The 23,339-nt window shown below is 42.0% G+C and overlaps 1 protein-coding gene across 2 annotated transcripts in view; it reads left to right on the top strand.

Annotated features, from left to right (window-relative positions):
* The window catches only part of DST (dystonin), a 509,263-nt gene that overhangs the window by 173,336 nt on the left and 312,588 nt on the right, over positions 1-23,339 (top strand). For both annotated transcript variants that reach the window (XM_030198986.1, XM_030198985.1), the window contains 4 exons: positions 5,316-5,524; positions 9,569-9,886; positions 14,609-14,775; positions 18,965-19,121. In XM_030198986.1, coding sequence (XP_030054846.1) covers positions 5,316-5,524; positions 9,569-9,886; positions 14,609-14,775; positions 18,965-19,121 — 851 coding nt within the window. The remainder of the gene's footprint in view (positions 1-5,315; positions 5,525-9,568; positions 9,887-14,608; positions 14,776-18,964; positions 19,122-23,339) is intronic.

Genomic DNA, 23,339 nt, shown 5'->3' with positions numbered 1-23,339 from the left:
TATTCTATAAACCATGCCTAACTTTAGGTGAGGTTTATAATATAGCTTTAAGCGAGTTTTTTTTTGGCACTGATTTTTTAGGCGCTGTTTATAAAATTTGGTCCTTAATGTGGTGATCTCACCAGCTCTGTAGTTTAGGACTGCCATTCATTCTGCCTAAACTAAATATATACAGCCCGGAATTTAAAGGGGGTTTATACATATGAAGGTTCATTTTAGATAGAACATAGAAATTGGAATTGATACAGTACATCCAGGTCATGGCATGGACAGTAATGGTAGTATTTGAGAAAAGGATCTGCTGACATGGAACATTTTCTGAAATTCATTTAGGTATGCATGTGTATGTTGCAGCTAAGTGTGGTGGGAGCATCCATTTTACTGTTGTCAACATGGAAAACATCAGTGGAGGGAACTCGGCAACTTACGTGTATAAGTGACGACTCACTTGTAAAAGGGTATTTCAGAAAAGTATTGTGTGTTGTGCTGGTTAGCTGGTTACTACAACTACTACTACTTATGATTTAAATACTGCTACTAGACATATGCAGCGCTGTATACTTGAATCTGAAGAGACAGACCCTGCTCGAAAGAGTTTACAATCTACTCAGGAGAGACAAACAGGACAAATAAGGGATAAGGGAATTACTTAGGTGGGAATGATAAAACAGACATAGGGGTTAGGAGTTAAAAGCAGCATCAAAAAAAGTGGGGTTTTAGCCTAGATTTATAGACAGCCAGAGATTAGCTTGACATACTGGCTCAGGAAGTCTGTTCCAGGCATATGGCGCAGCAAGATGAACATAGTCTGGAGTTGACAATGGAGGAGAAGGGTACAGATAAGAGAGATTTACCCAATGAATGGAGTTCCTGGGGAGGAGTGTAGGGAGAGATAAGAGTGGAGAGATAATGAGGAGCTGCAGAGTGAATGCACTTGTAAGTCAATAAGAGGAGTTTGATCTAGATGGATAGGGAGCCAATGAAGTGACTTGAGAGGGCTAATATGAGCATAGCGACACTGGCGGAATATAAGTCGTGCAGCAGAATTTTTTAATAGATTGAAAGGGAGTGAGATGACTTAGTGGGAGACCTGTGAGAAGCAAGTTGCTGGTTCAGATAAGTTGCCAACGGTTTGAACACTTTTGGACTGTTAATATTAAAGTATTTGGAGAAATCCTCATACAAAAATATTTGATAGAATAATGGTTTAGGTGAAAGTGAGAGAAATATGTTTATGGGGGAAAAGGGAGGTTTTATGACTGATGATGGTATACTCAGCACTCAAGTTTTAAGTAAAGCTTGAGACAAGTTTTTGAGGCGTCTGAAGTCTTTCCTCCCATTTAACAAAATAAAAAACAGAAACTCAAAATTCACAATTTATAGAGCATAAGATATAGCGAATTATTAATAGACTTGCATTGGATATTGACATAGCATTCTATGCCACAATGTGCACTTTTATTTAAATGTTTTTTGGTCGATATTGAGGGGCATAATTGAACGCAAACGCCCATGTGTAAGAACGTCCATCTCCGAGAACGGGTCCGTGAAGGGGCGGGCCGAACCGCATTTTCGAAAAAATGGACGTTTTTGAGCTGGGCGTTTTTAGTTTCCATTATCGCTAAAAAAAACAAACGCCCAGCTCAAAAACGTCCTAATCCGAGCCATTTGGTTGTGGGAGGGGCCATGATTCATAGTACACTGGCCCCCCTGATATGCCAGGACACCAACTGGGCAGCCTAGGTCAGTGCGGTGGACTTCAGAAAAAGCTCCCACATGCATAGCTCCCTTACCAAGGGTGCTGAGCTCCCAACCCCCCTCCCCCAAAACCCACTACCCATAAATGTACAACACTACCATAGCTCTTAGGGGTGAAGGGGGCACCTACATGTGGGTACAGTGGGATTTGGAGGCCTCCCATTTACCAGCACAAGTGTTGCAGGTGGGGGGTGGGGGGGGGGGGTGGGCCATACATGCAGGCCTCTAGGACTTGTTGCTGCTGTATAACATTGGCACACCAGTTGACACCTGAAGACTAATCTCTCCAAAAACGTCCTTTATTGGAATAAGCACGTTTACTCACAGTTAACTGCAGAGGTTGTGCCCCACTGGCAACGAGTCTCCTTGGTACTGAGATTAGCAGTAGGTCAGAGCTGGCAGAATGCTGTACAATGCCCTCTTTCAGCCACAATCAAAGTAAGAACTAAGTTGTCTAACGTGGCTAACACAGGAAAGGGAACTAAAACTGGCTTACAAAAATGGCCACTACTGCCTGGACTACAACAGGAAACACAACAGGGCACACTCTGACCCAGTAGGCAGGGGGAAAAGCACCATGGGAGAAGAGCCTACCAACTACCAACATCGTGAGACTGTAACACAAGCTAATGAAATCACGGAGCCAATACCCTACACCCACCACAATGCAATGCTGATGTGACCCTGTAGTGCCTCGAAAAAAATGCAGTGTTGCAGTAATAACTAGAGTCTAAAATTCGTAATGTAATACCAAATCAATGGACACATAAAGCTTTATTAATTTAGTAAACATTTGAGTGGAGTTTTTTCCCGATGATAGAATCCAAGCGTGAGTTACTTTAAACATTAGTAACCCCGCTCCAAACCTGAGACAGTTTAGTTTCAGGTTTCTGAGGGTTTTTCTCCACATTTAAACACACTATTGTGACCCTGTAGTGCACCTGAGAGCCACATCTGACCCAGGGAAAGGCTGTGAGAGGATCGAACACATTCTGCTGTCATGGAGGTGGGTACGGCGTTTGAGGCTGGCATACAGGCTGGGGAAAAAGTTTTTAAAGTGGGGGGTTTTTTGGTGGGAGGGGTTAGTGACCACTGGGGGAGTCCGGGGAGGTCATCCCCGATTCCCTCCAGTGGTCATCTGGGCAGTTGGGGCACTTTTTTGGGACTTGTTCGTGAAAAAAAAGGGTCCAAAAAAAGTGACCCAAAATCGCGGTAAAAACGCCTTTTTTTTTTGATTATCAGCTAGACGCCCATCTCTCCTCGGCTGATAACCACGCCCAGTCCCGCCTCCGACATGCCCCCATCAACTTTATTCGTTTCCGCGACGGAGTGCAGTTGGAAACGCCCAAAATCGGCTTTGATTATACCGATTTGGGCGCCTTTGCGAGAAAAACGCCCATCTCCCGATTTGGGTCGAAATATAGGCGTTTTTCTCTTTCGATTATAAGCTGGATAGTCTATTACTTATGTTCAGATTGATCTTGTTGTACACCACCTTTGGTGAATTTCTTCAAAAAGTCTGTAAATAAATCCTAATAAATAATTATATGCCAATACTTACACATGCACGTCTGCCATTTTAGAATCCTATGTGTGTAACTACACCTATTCAAGTACAGAGACCGCAGGCTTAGTGTATTTTTCAAATTTGAGGGGGAAAAACAATGGGGGATTAAGGAGTTCTGCAAAAGGCTGTCCCAAGTAGGCACTTTTAGAAACCCTACATGCCCAGGAGCAGTCATAAATCCAAGTAAGACATCCACATGCATTCCCTGTGTGAAATAAGGAACAAACATGAAGATTTTGGTCCACCCAGATCCTGTCTCTTGTCATCTGCATGCAGTGCAGCTTTACACTTGTAAAACAATGAATGTTTGGAAAACCAGGTGAAAAAGTACAGTATGCAATAACATATAACCAAAACAAGGATCAACATTAAATCTATCTAACACTTGTTACTACCTGGGTAACACCTGGGGACTTACAACAGATTATAAGTCTTGAACAGGGTCTCAGGACAGAGATGTTTCTCCTCTGTACTACCAAACAGAGACTAAAGAAAAATCCAGTTAACCTCCTGGCTAGATTTAAACTCCATGACCAGTCAGAGCCCAGAGCACCAACTTTGAAAGTGTCTGGCCAATAGTACTGCAAGTTCCCTTTCCACAAGGCTAAATTGAAAAAGAAAGTAATCTTCTCTGCAACAGCATTAAAACTGAAAACATTCGCTATCTGCTGGCCAATTAGGAGAAATACATGTCATTGGTAAAAATAATACAGTTTACAGGCTTAGAAACCTACTGTTTCACCACAAGTACAATATATTTTATGCTGCTTGTCCTAGAAATATGCATTTGATTTTCCCCAAGTCCATCTTAGTAATGGCTTATGTACTTTTCTTTTAGGAAGTTAACCATACCTTTTTTAGAGCTTCTAAGTTAACTGCTTTTACCACCTTCTCTGGCAGCAAGTTCCAGAGTTTAATTACATGTTGAGTGAAGAAATATTTTCTCCAATTTTTTTAAAATTTACTACTTTGTAGCTTCATCGCGCGCCCCTTAGTCCTATTATTTTTGTTAATAGTAAACAAGCAATTCACATCTACCCATTCCACTCCACTCATTATTTTATAGACCTCTATCGTATTTCCCTTCAGCCATCTTTTTTCTAAGCTGAAGAGCCCTAGCTGCTTTAGCCTTTCCTCATAGGGAAGTCGTCCCATCCCCTTTATCATTTTCGTCACCCTTCTCTATACCTTTCCTAATTCCAATTTTGTTTTCCATTCCTTTTCTAATAATGCCTAACATTCTATTTGCTTTCTTAGCCGCTGCTGCACACTGAGCAGAGGGTTTCAACGTATCATCAACAATGAAACCTAGAGCTGTTTCCTGATTTGTGATTCCTAATGTGGAACCTTGCATCACATAGCTATAGTTTGGGTTCCTCTTTCCCACATGCATCACTTTGCACTTGCTCACATTAAACATCATCTGCTATTTTGATGCCCAGTCTTGACCATTTATCCCTACTCTCTGTTTTCAATCTTTAACTAGTTTTTAATCCACAATAGAACACTGCTTCCAATATAGAAGGGAATAGTGCTCATCTATCACTAGTGATTCAGACTGACAGATTACTGGCAATTGTGTTGCCAGTTTAAAGGTTCTGCCAGTGCTAGCCTCTCTTAATTAAAATCATTGCTTTGCCAACCTTACCTGGCCCCCAGAGCCCATGTATTTCAAAAGAATACCATTCTCAGGTCTGTAGGCCCCTTCTTGACTTTGGGCTCTGGGCAGGGGCTTTGTTTGCCTATAGGGTAATCCTGCCCTGTTTGCAATCCAGGTATCCAGCTGCTCCATATTAACATAGTAGCATAAAATTAAAAGAATGTTCCCTAGAAGGTCATATATAAAGTCAGAAACCTTTGTATAAAATGTGAAGGATGGAGATATGGATGTTTTACTTGCCAGCAGTATGCTCTGGAGCAGTGTGTCATTGGCTTTTGAGATGTCAACTGGAAGGGCGTTGAACTAAGACGCAGTTTGTTTTGTCTTCAGATGATATTGTAGGAAGGTACGACAGCTTATCCAAGTCGGTGAATGATCGTAGTGAAAAACTTCAGATGACTCTGACTCGCTCTCTAAGTGTGCAGGATGGCTTGAATGAAATGCTGGACTGGATGGGGGATGTTGAAAGAAAACTGAAAGAAGAAAATCAGGTCCCTCTGAATTCGGCTGCTCTTCAGGATATCATTAGTAAAAGTATTGTAAGTAGCCACTGCTTTGTTTGCTTATAGACACCTTTGTTTTACACACCATCAGAGTCAATAATTTCAGGGTTGTATTTTGATACTTTGACCCCTTTCCTTCCTTTGTTGGTTCATTTGCAATGTTAGGATGTGCTGCGTTCTAGATGAAAGCTAGGGAGTTTCAGAAATCTGTTCTACTAATGGTAAATAAATAAATGCATACATAAACATATAAAAGAGAGAGAGAAGGATTGGTACAACTTCTGCTTAGTATCTGCTACTACTACTACTTATCACTTCTATAGCGCTACAAGGCATACACAGAGCTATCTAAAGTATCTAAAGTAGTCTTACTCAGCAATACGCATTTGACCTTAAGAAGATGGAGGAATATTCAAGGCCTAGACCATAGGTGGCAGAAAGCCCCTGGGACCATGGCCTGACCAATATTTTGCCCAGCACAGCATTGGCAACTAGATAACTTGAGGACGGGACGAGAGATTGGTTTGTTTGGTCTCTCCGACCAAAAAAGGTGTTCCGCTTTCCTTGGCCTGGAGGGACAGTTTTGGAATGCAGGCACCTAATTTTTCTTTAAGCAGCTAGATACTTCCTGTTAGCCAGGCCACTCTTTACACATCTTTACAACTAGGAATTCTCTCTCTCTCTCTCATTTTATGCCAGGGTATGTGGAGTGTGATTCCAGTCTCTCAAATTTACTTCTGATGCTTGCCAAAGAGAGCTTCTTTCTAGAGTTCATAAAATGTTACATGTATAGGCAATTTAACCAGGTGTGGCTGTGGATGTTGTGTTAGTCCAGCAATAGTCTTAAGGGGGAATGGTATGGGGGAAGGGAATGCTTTTTAGGATTCACTTATGTATTCTAGTATTGCCATCATTTGCTTACTGTCTCTTGACATCAGGAAGGAGGTTTTGTATGTCATATGCTAGTCAAAGAATGTACTAAGTTAGTCTAATAGAACAATATCATATTATATTCTCTGGGCCCAATATTCAAATGCAAGTATCCAGATAGCTTTGGAAATGATCCAGATGTTTACGGTACAGATAATCAGAGCACTAACTGAATAATGCCACCAAAAATTATACAGACCACCTCAGCACTATACAGATAGTGCCGGGGCAATCCAAGAGGAGATCTTGGGTGGAACTAGAAGTTATCCAGTTGACGACAATATTCAGATTGCTATCTGGATAAAGTCAGGACAACAAAAAAGCTCTCCTAACTTTATCCAGTTTGCTATATGGATAGTTGTGGGGATTCAGGTGACTGATATGGTCTGGAGTTCTGTACCAAACACTTTGTTTAACTTTATTTATTTGTTTGTTGTGTTTTATGATTAATTATGTTGTCCGCTTGATTATGTTTTGTGATTGATTTTGTGGTGTCTTTCCATACTACTTGTTTTAACCTATCCTATCTGCAAATGAGTTCTTTTCTGTCTTTTTAAATTCTGTATACCACCTCGACCTGTTCGACAGATAAGACAGTATAGAAAGTGCAATTAAACTATAAACTAAAGCAGTCCCAATATCATGGCTCTCTGGATAGTGGTGCTAGTCACCACCATTGTGCTCTTCAGATAGTGGCAGTGGATATCCAGATTTATTTTTGCAGTGGCAGCCAGTTCTATGACAAAATATCCTCAGACAAAATGGCACAGATAAAATGTCAAGGGAGAAAATAGCATGGATAAATTGGCATGAACAACATGTCATTGCAATATTACAGCAACTGATAATTGGTGACAACTGACAATATTTATATTTAAAAAATGTTTCATTACATAGCTTCCCACAGTTCCAGAACCTGTGGGATAGTTGTGTCCATCAACCAGCAGGTGGAGACAGAGAACTGAAAACTGAGCTGAGACAGCTCTCTCTTGGCATCTAGTCCAGCTCCTCAATATTTTCTATATCCAGCAGGTAGATGGACACACTTTTCAGACTCTGGTTCTGGTCCCCAGTTGAGCTTTGCTGGTGGCTTGAGTCTACAGCGTCATATCTGGAGGTCTTCAGATCCCTGTCTGTGGTGTCCCACAAATTTACTTCTTTTCTCCATTCACCTCTCCCTTGTTTTCTGTGGAGCTCTCCTTTTCCAGCACAACATCCTAAAGAAAAAAAGAAAGGAAAAGGAAAGAGGTTTTTCTTGAGAGCATGGGACAGTATCAGTCCTGATTCATTCTCATCTATGGTAAGACTTATTGAGATTGTGAGGTTGGGGGGAGCAGCCGGCAGTGGTAAGTCCAGCTAAAGTTTGACTCAGAACCACTTGGAGGGCTGCAAGTTCTATTTGGTGCAGGGGAGGGATCCTGAGTCATCGCTTGGGACTGTGTGCTGTTCTTTTGCCAGTCAGGGTGAATGGGAACTCCCGCAGAGTCAGTTAAGCAGTTTTCCTGTTGTGGGATCCACTGACTGGCACCAGGGCATTGCAGTGTGTGCAAACTGGGAATCCCACAGGATGTGGGGGAAACAGTTGGTGGCATCACATTTTCAGATTTAATGCAGCATCTGAATATGCGAGTGGCTTCGGGCTGAATGGCAGGGCCAATGTGCAGTTTGATGAAGGAGAGCATGGGAATGGGCAGCATTTTGTTGGGGCTAACTGGCAGTGAGAAATAGCCTCTGATCACATGTGGAGCACAGCTGCCATTTTACAATTTAAGGGCCCAACGGAGCATTCAGCTGCATCGAGATCTTTGTTTTCTCTGGAGTTTATATTGCTCTTACACCAGGCCTATTTACTGAAGCAGGGACAGTCGAAGTTACAGGTTCTTCAGTTTCTCACCCCACTGTCCCTCTGGCTCCTAAGAGATCTCATGTAGACCTCCAGAAGTGGGCAGATGAGGCTGTCTACTTCTAGGTTCAAGATTACATTTATTTGATTGACGTCTTAAAGACAAGTCATAAAAGTGGTTTACAAAGTTCAGTAACAAAAAGAAATACAATTATACAAAAAGGACAGACTGCAAAGTTGTTGTAATCCAATAGAGCCCTGAACGAAGAAGAACCTGCATGCAAAATAGTCAGTTTCTTGTCCCAAAAGGCAGATTAAAAAACTCTGTTTTCAGCTTAGTTTTAAATTCAGGAAGAGAGCCCTCCGAACACAAATTTACTTCCGTAAATTACTAAAGACCCATCTCTTTGACAAGATATACCACAAAGACCAAAGCATGTGGAACTCTTACGCATATCCAGAAATGTAAATCAATGCCTTCTATTTATTACTATCATGTATTCCATCACCATGTAACCTAAAATCCTTCTGTAACACTAATGTCTATTCTCTTCTAATTTCCACTATCCATGATGTATTGTAAGCCACATTGAGCCTGCAAAGAGGTGGGATAATGTGGGATACACATGCAATAAATAATAATAATAATAAAAGATAGCGGGAAGGCATTCCATTCTGTTGGCCCGACAACACTCAACATTAATGTCTGTTAGGTTACCAATGGAACCTCCTGGACAGAAAGAACAGTCAAAAAATGCTGCTGACTGGAATGCAAAACTTGAGATAGAGGGGGGGGGGGGGGTTAAAATTCCCCGTGCCTGGCCTCCAAGGGGGACCCGGCGCCGGGGTCTCCCTCTCTCTCTCTCTCTTTCCTGCTCCTGATGGGCCCCGAGTGATCGCAGCCAAATAAAATTGTGTGACCCCTAGGAGCTGCAGAATAATGATGTATCTATCGAGAACCCACCCAGATCATGACCCCAAATGTGGGTTCTTGACCCCATTTGGGGTCCTGACCCACAGTGTGGGAAGCTCTGGCCTGTACCTGGTCAGGCCATAACTATGTTGGGCCACAGAAATGCATCTATTTCACTTACAGTTTTCTGATTTTTCCCATTTGGAGTCTTTAATGCAGAGATTTCCCATGGACTTGGCTCTGCAGTTATGTGAGCAAAGTGGGCAAAGGCAAGATGATTAGAAATTGCAAAGTGTCCAGTCTCTTGTCTTTGTATCACTGTACTGTGAGATTCTGATTTTTTATTTCATATTTGTTTTGGACACATATAACTATTTTTTTTTTTTTGTTTCAGATGTTAGAGCAAGACATCACAAACCGCCAAAGCAGTATAAATGCTATCAAAGAAAAAATGAATAAATTTATGGAAACAGCAGATCCATCCACTGCATCTTCTTTACAAGTGAAAATGAATGACTTGTCATCACGTTTTTTTAAAGCCTGCAGCGAACACAAAGAAAAACTTGCAAAGATGGAAGACTTAAAGACTAAAGTGGAACTGTTTGAGTCCCTGTCAGAAAAGGTTAACTCCTTTTTAGAGAGAAAATCCCAGGATCTTACAGAGACAGATGGTCCTGGAAAGGATGTTACAGAACTATCTCACTACATGCAGGTGAAGTACCTTCCAGTTCTTGATACATTTCTATTCAAAATGGTATTTAGGGATTACTTTATAACTGCTCGCATGGGTAGAACTTATACTTTTCTGCTGAATAATTTAGTTTTTGAATCAAAAGTACATGTGTACTTCCATGTTTGTTTATTTATTTATTTATTTATTATGATTATGATTATTTATTGCCTTTTGATGGAATTCACTCAAGGTGGTGTACATTAAGAATAATGTTGACAATTATCCCAGAAAAACTATTGGCCTGATATTCAATTGAAGTTAAACGTTCACCAGCAGCTTGTGAACGAATAACTTTGCTATATATATATGTGACCTGCTGAGCGAAAAAGTATCAAAAGTAGGGTTACAAATAAGAGAGATAAATTTGGGATACCTTCATTTTTGAAAGTTTTGTGTACTATAGGGTTAGTTGTAGAATTGTTTTCACAACTTTGATGTTTTTCATGTTTTACAGAATAAAAAATGCAGGTACCTAAAGCGGCGTATGTGATTTTTGAGGTTAATTACATTTTATTGATAAACGTTTCTCATTTTGTTAAAGACATAATTAGTCCATATTTGAATCTGAAATTTTGCAGGATTATGTAGTTGATATGCCTCTATCTTGTGGTTTAAATAAGTCACATATCCCACTTTTGGTACCTTTTGCTTAGCGGGTCACATTTTTTCAAAACTTATATGAGCCAGAAATATGACTAAATAGCCCGATATTAAGAAATATATAAGAAATGGTCAGAAGGAGGCAGAAAATGTATCCAGAGAGTGGAAATTTTGAGCCACTGTTCAGATAATGAGTTTAGGCTTGAATAGCATGCCTAAACTAAAGGCCAGTAATTTGATATAATTTTGTAATCCACATTGAACTGGAAAGGTGACTGCAGAATACAAGTCTTGATATGTAAGGGGATGTACCTTGACACAGCAGTGTGCGAAACATGAGTTCATGTCGGATGAATGAACGTCTCCGTATTTAATTATACAAACAAATAAGAAAAAAAGAACAGAAGATTTGAAAAAAGCTAAGTGTAATTCTACTATAAGATAGAACATTTAAGAGGAAATGTCGGGTGAAAGTTTAAATATTAAATATTAAAAAGTTTGGATCAATGAAGAATACATGCCCACCATAAGAAAAATGCCTGGCTCATATATATAGCCTGAATGGTGGTGACATGGGTATCTGACAGATCCATTACTTACATCCCTATGAAATTAATAAAAATATTGTTAGGCAAAAGGTGCATACTAACGTAGCACATATTGTCGGAGGTGTTGTAATTGTATATGTTTAACAATAACAATGTCTATTAAAAAATATATTGTTAAAAAATATTTGGAGCTGGGTATGAAAGATCTGTTATAAAGAACCCCCTCCAGTAAAATTGATATTGATACTGGGATTAGTAAACTAAAGGTATAGCACCAGTGTAGTGACCACACTATGGGCAAGATTCAGTAAATGGTGCTGAAAAATAAATCAGTGCTCAATGCTATTATGATGAGTGTCGATTATAGAATAGCACTAACCCCCGGATTTTGTATATCACGCCTAGTGTTTCGTGCCAAAATCCAAGAATATTTTATAACAATGCATGTAACTTAATTGGATTAACAAGCTAATCAGTGTTGATAACAGCACAACAAACAGTAATAAGTGCTAATTTGCAATAATTAGAATTCACGCGCACAACTCGTTAAGGGCCCTGTTTTTAGTGCGCACTACCCATTAGCGCGCGCTGTGTAGGCACCCACAATATTCCTATGGGAGCCTACACAGCACGTGCTAATTTTGTGCATGCACTAAAAACTCTAGCACACCTGTGTAAACAGGGCCCTAAGTGTATTCTGTAACACAAAGTGTTTAAATTCTAATGTGCACAGCCAAAAAGGAGCATGGTTATGGGTGGGGAAATGGACATTTTGTGGATGTTCCAAAATTTGCACGCACTGTTATAGAATATGGCCCTCTGCTTCTAAATCTACGTGCCGGTATTTACGCCAAGTAAAATGTGGCCTAAATGGACACAACCAATTTTTAACCCAGTCAGTTACTCTAGGTCCCATACCGAGGGAACTCAATTTATTTATGAGTCGCCTGTGCAGAACTGTGTCAAAGGCCTTGCTGAAATCCAAATACACCACATCCAGAGCCCCTCCCATATCCAACTGTTTGGTCACCGAGTCGAAAAAAATCAAATTTGTCTGAAATGACCTGCCTCTAGTGAAGCCATGCTGCCTCGGGTTCTGCATTCCATTCAGTTTGAGGAACCTCACAATTCTTTGCTTTAGAAATGTTTCCATTAGTTTACTCAGTCACAAAAGAGAGGGTAGCAGCATACAAAAATCAACAGAAACACAAGAAAAGCAAACAGTGGTCCTTCAGGATTGAGAAAAATGTTATCCTTTAATTCAGAAAGTGACTCGACATGGGCTGTGTTTCGGCGTACACAAGCCTGCCTCAGGTGTCAAAGAAATCCTATAGGTATACTCATAAACATATGAGATCAATCAATCAGGATGCATTTCCCAGAATATGGTGATTGTCCGTAAAAGCTTAGAAACGCCGACGGTCCGGTGTTTGCTTTTCTTGTGTTTCCATTAGTTTACTCACCACCAGGGTCAAACTGACAGGTCTGTAATTCCCAACCTCCTCCTTAGTCACGCTTTCACAGCAGGAAATTGGGTTTGTGAGCCCTTGGGCCACTGCCGAGGAGCGGCAGTGGCAGGCAAAACCACCCCACACCAGAAGCAAGGCAGAACAGACGTACCGGCAAATCCAGGCTAGGTCTCTAGGCAGTCAGCCAGCAAGCAGAAGATAGGTCCAGGCAAAGGTTCAAAAGGCAGGCGGCAAGCAAAGCAAAGTCCAGGTCCAGGCAAAGGGTCAAAAGGCAGGCGGCAAGCAAAGCAAAGTCCAGGATCAGGCAAGGTTCAAAAGGCAGGACACCAGCAAAAACAGAATCAGGTCCAGACAAAGTCTCTCAGCCAAAAGTGCACAAGTACCCACATACCAGGGCCTAAGACGCAATGCAAAGGAAAAGCCAGAGAGTTTCAAAATGGCTAATAAGCCCAGCAACCGGTGCGACTCAGCTGCAGCAATCACCAGATAGCTACGGTGGCTGTGTAGGTTCAATCCAAGCAAGCAAGTCTGGCAGCCCGGAAGATCCGGACCGGACCGGACCGGCCTGAAATCTGGAACGGGTGATGGTCCATAGCAGCCACCCGTTCTGGCCACCAGAGGGCGAGGAAAGCACAGACGTAACACTTCCACTCTTGTGCAAAGGGACCACATCCGCCCTTCTCCAGTCCTCAGGGACCACACCAGACTCTAAGGAAGCATTCAAGAGGTCAGTCAGCGGAGCCGCCAGAACTTCTCCGAGTTCCTTGAGCACCCTCGAATGTATCTCATCAGGCCCCATCAATATAGCATGACTAGAGATCTGCGCCGAAATCCAAGCGGATTCTGTAACAATGCGTGTAACTTAGCAAGCTTAACAAGCTAATGAGTGCTGATAACAACACTTAACAAGCAATAATGAGCACTAATTGGCACTGATTAGAATTTAGGCACACAGCTCGCTAAGTGTATTCTGTAATGAAGTGTGCCGAACTTCTCATGTGCAGGCAAAAAGGGGCGTGTTAGGGGCAAGGAAATGGGCGTTTTGAAATTTACGTACATAGTTTTAGAATATGGCCCAAGTGCGTCTAAATCTACATGCTGGGATTTATACCATGTTTTCATTGGTGTAAATGGATGTGTAGTTTTAGGTGCTGAAATATTAACTAAATGCATTCTATACACTTAGTCGGCATTGATTTCAGCGCCGATTTCTTTAGGCACCATATATAGAATCTCCCCCTTAATTTATAAAAATAAATGTAGTGTTAATTTCTGGGGTTTCTTTGACTAGGCAGCTTCTTTCTTCCCCTTTGTAATTTTAGCTATATTAGAACTAGGGCTGGGATTTTGATGCCACGAGTCTTTATTTGCAACTACCTGGGAATTTTTCCCATATTTTTTTAACCTCCACCTCCAGCATACCTAGTCTAGTCATTACCACAAAAGTGCTTGGCTGGGTGCCATGCACCAGAAGTATTTATGAAATCTGAATCTGGCCACAAACTGTTGCCCTTAAGGAATTACCATGATTCAGTCCCCAGGGGGGCTGTGAACAAGGGCTCATTTTCAAAGCACTTAGACTTACAAAGTTCTCTAGGTTACTATTTAACTTTGTAAGTGTAAGTGCTTTGAAAATGAGCACCACAGTGTCCTGAGCCCCAGCTGCCCTACATTGTGGTAAACTCAACTCTAGGTTTGAATCACCGACCTTTCATATGGCGATATATAACATTTTCCTATTGAATCATCAATTAGTCCTGTATTTATGTTGCTAAACAAATAGATTATACTGTAATCCGCATTACATAGAATAGTGATGGGGTAGAATTTTGAAATTACCTTAGGGGGTCTTTTACTGGGGTAGCGTTGTTAGCTTGCAGTGGAAATCAGCTGGCTGTAAACACCGAGGCGCCCATAGGAATATAATGGGCATCTCTGTGTTTACTGCCAGCTGATTTCTGCCGCAAGCTAAAAACGCTACCCTGGCTTAGTAAAAGACCCCCTGAATAAATACATGTACTGCAACCTTCAGTATATTTTGTGAAAATATTATAACTTCTACTTGCATTCTTTTTGTTTTGTAGGAAACTAATGATGAGGTGACAGATCACAAGAAACATTTGGAAGTTTTACAACAACTGCTTGAAGAAATATCAATACATGGTCTTTCTGGAGACCAGGCTCTTGTTTTGGAAAAAGTAAATACTTTGTCTAAAAAATTCAAAGACCTGGAAGAGACTGTCAAAGAAAAGTGAGTATCATTAAATATGATCCTGACAGAAAAGCAGGAAGTGAACAAATACATCTATAGCATTCACCGGTGCAGTATGAAAAACTTCCAAATCTTGCCATGTCTGTGTATAAGGAAAATTAGTTTTTACATTTCTTTCTAAATCTGGTTGTATTAAGAGGTAAGCATAAGAAGGAAAGAACTGCACAGTGAAAAGTACTAAGTGATGGCAAATGGTAGAGCGAGAATAAGGAGGTAATTTTTGAATTTTGCTTTGAATATGCGTGCCTGAGCATCGAGTTCACACACGTAGGTGGCCCTGTGTGTATAAGTAGGGATTTCAGAAGAGCTACTACTTACACTATGGGATGTATAGTTTTGAAGATATGCTCTGGGCAAGGCCAGCCCAACCATTAGGCAAGATAAAGAAATTGGTTAGGCAAGCAGCTTTGGGGGGTGGGGGTGGGGTGGCCACCAAAAAAAACAGGAAAAAAATAAGGGACCAATGCTGAAAGGTTGCTGCATGCTCACACTAATGAGCATGCAAATTACTGCCACGTTAAAAATTGCTTAGGAGAGAATGCCAACTTTCCTGTCAGTGCCTGAGTGGTGATTGGTTCAGGCACTGACAGGAAAATTAACATTAAAAAAGTGCTGCGGCTCCCTCCCAACCCCCACTGCCTCCCTTATATGCAAATCTTTTAAATGAATATTCATTGTGGATATCCTGAAAACCTGACTTGGGACAGGACTTGGGAAACACTGGTCTAGTGGATTTGGCTTCCCTCCCCCCCCTCCGAGGCTGTTATAAAAAAATGTTATAAAAAGGCCTGGCCTGGCCTCTTTCCCTAATGTTAAAAGAGGTCAGGTAGCCTAGTTGACCTCTGATGCCTCTAAGGGCCCCAAAAAACTGCGTATTGTCTAGCGAGACTCCAGTGCAGTCCAGCCCCCCAGTCTCCCTTACCTAGAAGGAGGCAGGATCTCACTCCTGCCTTTGGACACCATCATCTTCAAAGTGACAGTGCTCTGTCATATATGGTAGATAGGCTGTGCCCAGTGCATCCCAGGATACCCCGGGTGGGGCTGGGCGCTGTCGTTTTGAAAAGGATAGTAGATGGCTGGAATGCTGTCCCGTGGGAGGTTGTGGAGATGAAAACAGTAATGGAATTCAAAAGTGCATGGGATAAACACAAAGGAATCCTGTATGGAAGGCATGGAACCAAACAAGCTTAGCAGTGATTAGATGGCAACACCGGTAATTGAGAAGCAAAGCCAGTGCCGAGTAGACTTCTATAGTCTGTGCCCTGCTTCAGTAGCTGGAGAACAAGACCAGTGACGGGCAGACTTCTACGGTCTGTGTCCTGAAAATGGCAAAGACAAATCAAGATCAAATATACATGTGTAGTATGTCATCATACCTTATGCTATGAGTTTATCTTGTTGGGCAGACTGGATGAACCGTATGGGCATTTATCTGCCTTCATCTCAGGGGCGTATCTGGACTCGGGCGGTAGGGGGGGGCCAGAGCCAGAGGGAGGGGGGCACATTTTAGCCCCCCCCCCGGCGCCACCGATCCCCCCCCCCCGCCATTTCCGGACCCCCCCCTCGCCACCAATGACACCCTCCCCCGCTGCTATCACTTACCTTTGCTGGCGGGGGACCCCAACCCCCGCCAGCCGAGGTCCTCTCTTCCATGCAGGCTGCGCCGCTGCAAGTTTCAACGCTTCCTGTTCTTCTGAGTCTGACGTCCTGCACGTACAACGTGCAGGACGTCAGACTGAATTCCAAATTCTGAGTCTGACGTTCTGCACGTTGTACGTGCAGGACGTCAGACTCAGAAGAACAGAAAGCGTTGAAACTTGCATCCTGCATGGAAGAGAGGACTTCGGCTGGCGGGGGCTTGGGGTCCCCCGCCAGCAAAGATCGGCGACGGGTTGGTGGCGGGCGGGCGGGAGGGGGAGGTGGAGAGGGTCTGTGGTAGGGGGGTCCAGGGCGAAATCTGCGGGGGCCCAGGCCCCTGTGGCCCCACGCAGATACGCCCCTGCTTCATCTACTATGTTACTATAAGGTGGCGCCTAAATGTAGGTATGACAAAGAAGCATGCTTAGCGCCATTTCTAGAATAGCATTAAAGCATGCCCAACCCATTATGAAACAGTAGTGTAAAACTGCTTTAGCATACTGAAACTTAGGCCTGACACCTTATGCCAAGTCAATGGCAGGCATATGCTGGGATGCCTAAGTGCACCTTGCAATGACTTTATCTGATACTGTTCTGTAAGGTGCACACATTGTTAGGCAGGACGTCTGTGACGTGCCCATGCTCTGTCCACTTAGCACATATTTATTTATTTATTAGTATTTGTTTACTGCCTTTCTGAAGGAATTCTCTCAAGGCAGTGTACAGCAAGAATAAGTCAAACTTAAGCAACAGACCATGACAGCAGTAAAAATATTCAAACAAAAAAAACAAAGTATGGCATAGTATACTACATTACAATGGGCTCATTTTCAAAGCACTTAGACTTACAAAGTTTCATGGAGGGGCATAATCGAACGGGTCGCCCATCTATAAGGGCGGCCATCTCTAATGACGACCCCGTTAAGCGGCGTACCCGACTGTATTATCGAAACAAGATGGCCGGCCATCTTTCGTTTCGATAATACGGTCGGGGCTGGCCAAATCTCAACATTTGGGCCGCCCTTAGAGATCGCTGGCGTTAGAGATGGCCGCCATTGTTTTTCACCGATAATGGAAACTAATGGCGGCCATCTCAAACCCGGCCAAATCCAAGCCATTTGGTCGTGGGAGGAGCCAGCATTTGTAGTGCACTGGTCCCCCTCACATGCCAGGACACCAACCGGGCACCCTAGGGGGCACTGCAGTGGACTTCACAAATTGATCCCAGGTGCATAGCTCCTTACCTTGGGTGCTGAGCCCCCCAAGCCCCCCCCAAAACCCACTATCCACAACTGTACAACACTACCTTAGCCCTTAAAGGGTAACGGGGGGCACCTAGATGTGGGTACAGTGGGTTTCGGGTGGGTTTTGGAGGGCTCCCATTTACCACCACAAGTGTAACAGGTGGGGGGGGGGGGGATGGGCCTGGGTCTGCCTGCCTGAAGTGCACTGCAGTACCCACTAAAAACTGCTCCAGGGACCTGCATAGTTCTGTGATGGGGCTGGGTATGACATTTGAGGCTGGCATAGAGGCTGGCAAAAAAATGTGTTTTAATTTTTTTTTTGGGTGGGAGGGGGTTGGTGACTACTGGGGGAGTAAGGGGAGGTGATCCCCGATTCCCTCCAGTGGTCATCTGGTCAGTTCGGGCAACTTTTCAAGGCTTGGTCGTGAACAAAAAGGGACCAAGTAAAGTCGGCCAAATGCTCGGCACAGTCGGCCTTCATTTTTCCATTATCAGTCGATGATGGCCATCTCTTAACCACGCCCCCGCCCCGCCTTTGGTACACTGCCGACACGCTCCCTTGAACTTTGGCCATCCCTTCGCCGGAAAGCAGTTGAAGCTGGGCAAAATCGGCTTTCGATTATACCGATTTGGCTGGCCTTAGGAGAAGGCCGGCCATTTCCCGATTTGTGTCGGAAGATGGCCGCCCTTCTCCTTTGAAAAGAAGCAGGATAGTAACCTGTGGAACTTTGAAATTCTAAGTACTTTGAAAATGAGCCCCTATGTATCTTTTAAGTCTAAGTGCTTTGAAAATGTGTCTCAGTGTCAACATAATTCGCAATAAAACATGATAATATATGTGTAAATGCCAATTTGTGACATCATTGATGCTCATAAGTGCACCTAGTCTAGATATTAGTGCACTCAACTGGCACCTAAATTTAGGCGCTCTTAAAAGAATTGCCCTTTACGATTGTAAGCCCTATGGAGACAGGGAAATACCAGCTGTATCTGAATGTACACTGCTTCATTACCTTTCAGGCTTGCAGAAAGTATATAAGAAATTAAAGTTAGGAAATTTTTTGTTGAAATTGTAGTTGCCTAGAGTTGGCTGAAAAATCTCTTAATTTTAGGTCATGTGCTCAGCTGTATTTGAGTATCAATAGCTCTTTTGTAACTATGTATTTTTTAGCAGAATTTTCAGAGCTTTTAATCACTTTCAGGAAAAATTCATTATAGTATACATAATTTGATGATTCGGAGTATATAGTTTGGAAAGGCTAATTTCACAATAATTTAATTTTTAGGAAGGAAGATGTATCTTCTTGTCAAAGCCAAATGGATGCATTTAAGCTCCTGGTAGAGTCATTGACAAAATGGCTCGAGTCTACCAAAGAAAAAATCCAAGTCACACAACCCACATTACGAATAGAGGATTTAAAGAAACCATTGGAAGATACCAAGGTTAGTGACTGTAAAAGAACCTGTACAGTGACAAGTATTGGTGTTGATTAATAAATAATATGCAATAGCACCTTCAAACAAAGAGATTCCTTTTTACATTTTATAAATACTTGGTGGTGAGGTAGATCTTTGCCTTCTTTGTATTTGTCCCTTTGCACAACTCTTCCAAATTCTGAACTAGTTTGGCCTAGCAGCTTAGAGGGGAATTCTACATATGGCGCCCGAAAGTTAGGTGATACTTCTACACCAACGTTTTGGCATGCAGAAGTGTTCTGACGGATGCGAGGCACCGAAATAGGGCAGAAAAGGCAGATCCACATGAAAACACACTTACGCGCCCAATTATAGAATAGCACCTAAGTGTTTCTGCACGGATCTACAAAGGGACTATAACGATAGGAGGGGCATGGGCAGGTCAAGAGTGTCCCCTTAAAATGCATGTAGTGTTATAGAATAGTGCAGATCCACACCCAGCTTGCACGTCGGCATTTACACCTGGTTTTAGTTGGTGTAACTCCGTGTGCCCAATGTTGAGCACAGATCCTGGTGCTACATGCTATTCTATAAAGAGCTACCATCTTGGAACACCCATTATAGAATACCGCTCAGCCTGAATTTTGAGTGAAATTTTCTGAATTGAGGCCTTAATGTCTATTTTCATACACTTTCAAGTTATACAGATTTTTAAGAACATAAAAATATAAGAACATAAGAATAGCCATACTGGGTGAGACCAGTGGTTCATCTAGCCTAGTATCCTGCTTCCAACAGTGACCAAGCCAAGTCACAAGCACCTGACAGAAACCCATATAGTAGCAACATTCCATGCTACCAATCTCAGATCAAACAGTGGCTTCCCCATGTCCATCTCAATAACAGACTATGGAGTTTTCCTCCAGAGACTTGTCCAAACTTTTTAAAACCCAGTCACGCTAACCACTGTTACCACATCCTCCGGCAAAGAGTTCTAGAGCTTAACTATTGTTTGAGTGAAAAAAATATTTCCTCCTATTTTTTTTTTAAGTATTTCTATGTAATTTCATTGAGTGTCCCCTGGTCTTTGTACTTTTTAAAAGAGTGAAAAATCAATTCACTTCTACCTGTTCTACACCATTCAGGATTTTTTAGCCTTTCCTCATAGAGGAGTTCCGTCCCCTTTATTATTTTGGTCGCTCTTCTTTGAACTTTTTGAAATTCCACTATATCTTTTTTGAGATACGGTGACCAGAATTGAACACAGTACTCAGTTGAGGTCACACCATGGAGCAATACAGAGGTATTATAATATTCTTGGTCTTATTTTGCATCCTTTTCCTAATAATTCCTAGCATCCTGTTGGCTTTTTTGGCCACCTCTGCCCACTGGACAGAAGATTTCAGCATATTGTCAACAATAACACCTAGATCTTTTTTTGAGTGCTGACTCCTAAGGAGGACTTTAGCATCAGGTAACTATGATTCGGATTATTTTTCCCAATGTGCATCACTTTGCATTTGTCCACATTAAATTTCATCTGCCATTTGGATGCCCAGTCTTCCAGTTTCTTAAGGTCTTCCTACAATTTTTCACAATCCGCATGTGTTTTAACAACTCTAATAGTTTTGTGTCATCTGCAAATTTAATCACCTCACTTGTCGTCCCGTTTTCCAGATCATTTTTTTATTTTATTTTATTTTTATTAATATTTATTTTAACATTACAAGATTAACTTGCAAACTGCAATACAGAGAAAATCAAAATATAAGAAAATATTCATCATAGATTATTATATATGCTATCTTTCTTAGACCACTAATAAAGGAAAGGAAAAGAAAGGAGGGGGGGAGTATTACAGATGAGGAGATCATCAAATATAACGAAAATATAAAAGGAAAAATGTCTAGCCTGAATATTCAATCTTATTCAAATTCTTAATCAGTTATTATTCAAACTTAGAGTCTGTTTGGATATTCTTTTCATTTCCAGAAAAGTTTGAAGTTGTTCTGGTTCAAAAAGACATATTACCCAAGTATCTTATAACGCATTTACACGGGTAAGCCAATAGAAATGTTGCTCCAAGTGCCTTAGTCTCTTCTCTGAAAGCTAGAAATTTTTTCCTTCTATTTTGTGTTGTCTTTGTAGCATCTGGATATATCCATATTCTAGAACCACAGAAAAACTTTGTCGAATTCTTAAAATACTGCTTTAATACTGCATTTAAGTCTTGCTCAAATATGAATGATGCAATTAAAGTTAGTCGTAGTTTGACTTCTGATATTGATTGTTCAAGTAAAGCAGTAATATCATGAACTCCTAATTCAGAAACATTTTCTAAAGGCAAACATTCTGGAATTTTGAGTCCCGCTCCGGGTCAAGGCATTTGAGGAAGGTAATAAACTTTGCTTAATGGAGGAATAGCCTCGGAGAGAAATCGAAGAATCTCTGTTATGTATTTTTTGAAGAAATCTGACGCATTCATTCCTTCCGACATCGGAAAATTCAGAAATCTCAAATTTAACCATCGATTAAAATTTTCTATTTGTTCTATTTTACGTGATGTCAAAAGTTTATCCTTAACCAAAAGTTCAGTAGTAGTTCTTATATTTAAAACCTCAGATTGCAATTGAGAAATTTGGTTAAGTGAGTCTTTTTTTACATTATCAATTGTAACCAATCGCCTCTCTTGTGTAGCCAGGGATAGAACAATCTCCTCTAACCACAGGCTCCCGGTACAATGAAGAAACAGATATCCACCAGTAACTTCAAACTCAAGGACTTTATTCCATGCAGGTTTCTAGTACACAGTTCCAACAGCAGCATTCACCTTCAATCCTAAGCACCTATAAGCCACCTGAAAGTGTGTGGCCCGTAGTCCCCTTTAAGCAGAAGGCTCTTAGCACATGTCAGGATTCAATATAGGCTACAGTCGGCTTCAGTCTAGGCTCTTTATCCAGTGCCAAAATTACTAATCAGGGGATAACTCTTTTAATTCCAGAGTCACTTTTAATATCGACTACAGAAAGACTCCAGTATTTTTTCTTTATCACAAAAACATTTTATTGTATTGCAATGCCCGCTAACCTCACTAGCACTGCTGCCTACTATTAAAACCTCACACATTCACTCCTCCATTCACCTTGCACACCTGTATTTAATTTAAATACAAAACAGTTGATTTTACATTTTAAACTGCATACTTATACTGTTTCGTATTGTGCATATGTTTTGCCATGCTTATACATTATATCATACTCAAATAATCAAAACTCAGTCCTGCCAGCTAAGTGGTCCTTTTCCTACAAACGCCACGCACCTGAAGGGGCGGGGAAATCCGTATTTTCAACAAAAGATGGACGTCCATCTTTCGTTTCGAAAATACCGTGAGAAACGTCCAAATCCTTAAATTTGGTCGTCCCTAGATTTGGACGTCCTTGGATCTGGACGTTTCTGATTTTCAGCGATTTTCGAAACCAAAGACATCCATGTCAAAAATGTCCAAATGCAAGCCATTTGGATGTGGGAGGAGCCAGCATTTGTAGTGCACTGGTCCCCCTGACATGCCTGGACACCAACCGGGCACCCTAGGGGGCACTGCAGTGGACTTCATAAAATGCTCCCAGGAACATAGCTTCCTTACCTTGGGTGCTGAGCCCCCCAACCCCCCAAAAACCCACTACCCACAACTGTACACCACTACCATAGCACTTACGGGTGAAGGGGGGCACCTATATATGGGTACAGTGGGTTTTGGAGAGCTCGCTGTTTCCTCCACAAATGTAACAGGTAGGGGGAGGTATGGGCCTGGGTCCGCCTGTCTGAAGTGCACTGCAGTAGCCTCTAAAAGAGCTCCAGGGATCTGCATGCGCTGTCACGGACCTGAGTATGACATCAGAGGCTGGCATAGAGGCTGGCACGAAATATTTTTAAAGATGTTTTTTGAGGGTGGGAGGGGGTTAGTGACCACTGGGGGAGTAACGGGAGGTCATCCCTGATTCCCTCCGGTGGTCATCTGGTCATTTCGGGCACCTTTTTGTGCCTTATTCATAAAAAAAACATGTCCGGGTGAAAACATCCAAGTGTTTGTCAGGGACGTCTTTGTTTTTTTCGTTTATGGGTCAAAGACGTCCAAGTGTTAGGCACATTCAAGTCCCGCCTTCACTACGCCTCTGATACGCCCCCTTGAAATTGTGATGTCTTTGCGACGGACTGCAGTTGGAGACGTCCAAAATCGGGTTTCGA

This window comes from Microcaecilia unicolor, chromosome 3 (genome assembly GCF_901765095.1).
Source record: "Microcaecilia unicolor chromosome 3, aMicUni1.1, whole genome shotgun sequence".
NCBI classification, from domain to species: Eukaryota; Metazoa; Chordata; class Amphibia; order Gymnophiona; family Siphonopidae; genus Microcaecilia; species Microcaecilia unicolor.
Note: the sequence above shows the minus strand (reverse complement) of the source record. Positions and strands in the feature narration are given on the sequence as shown.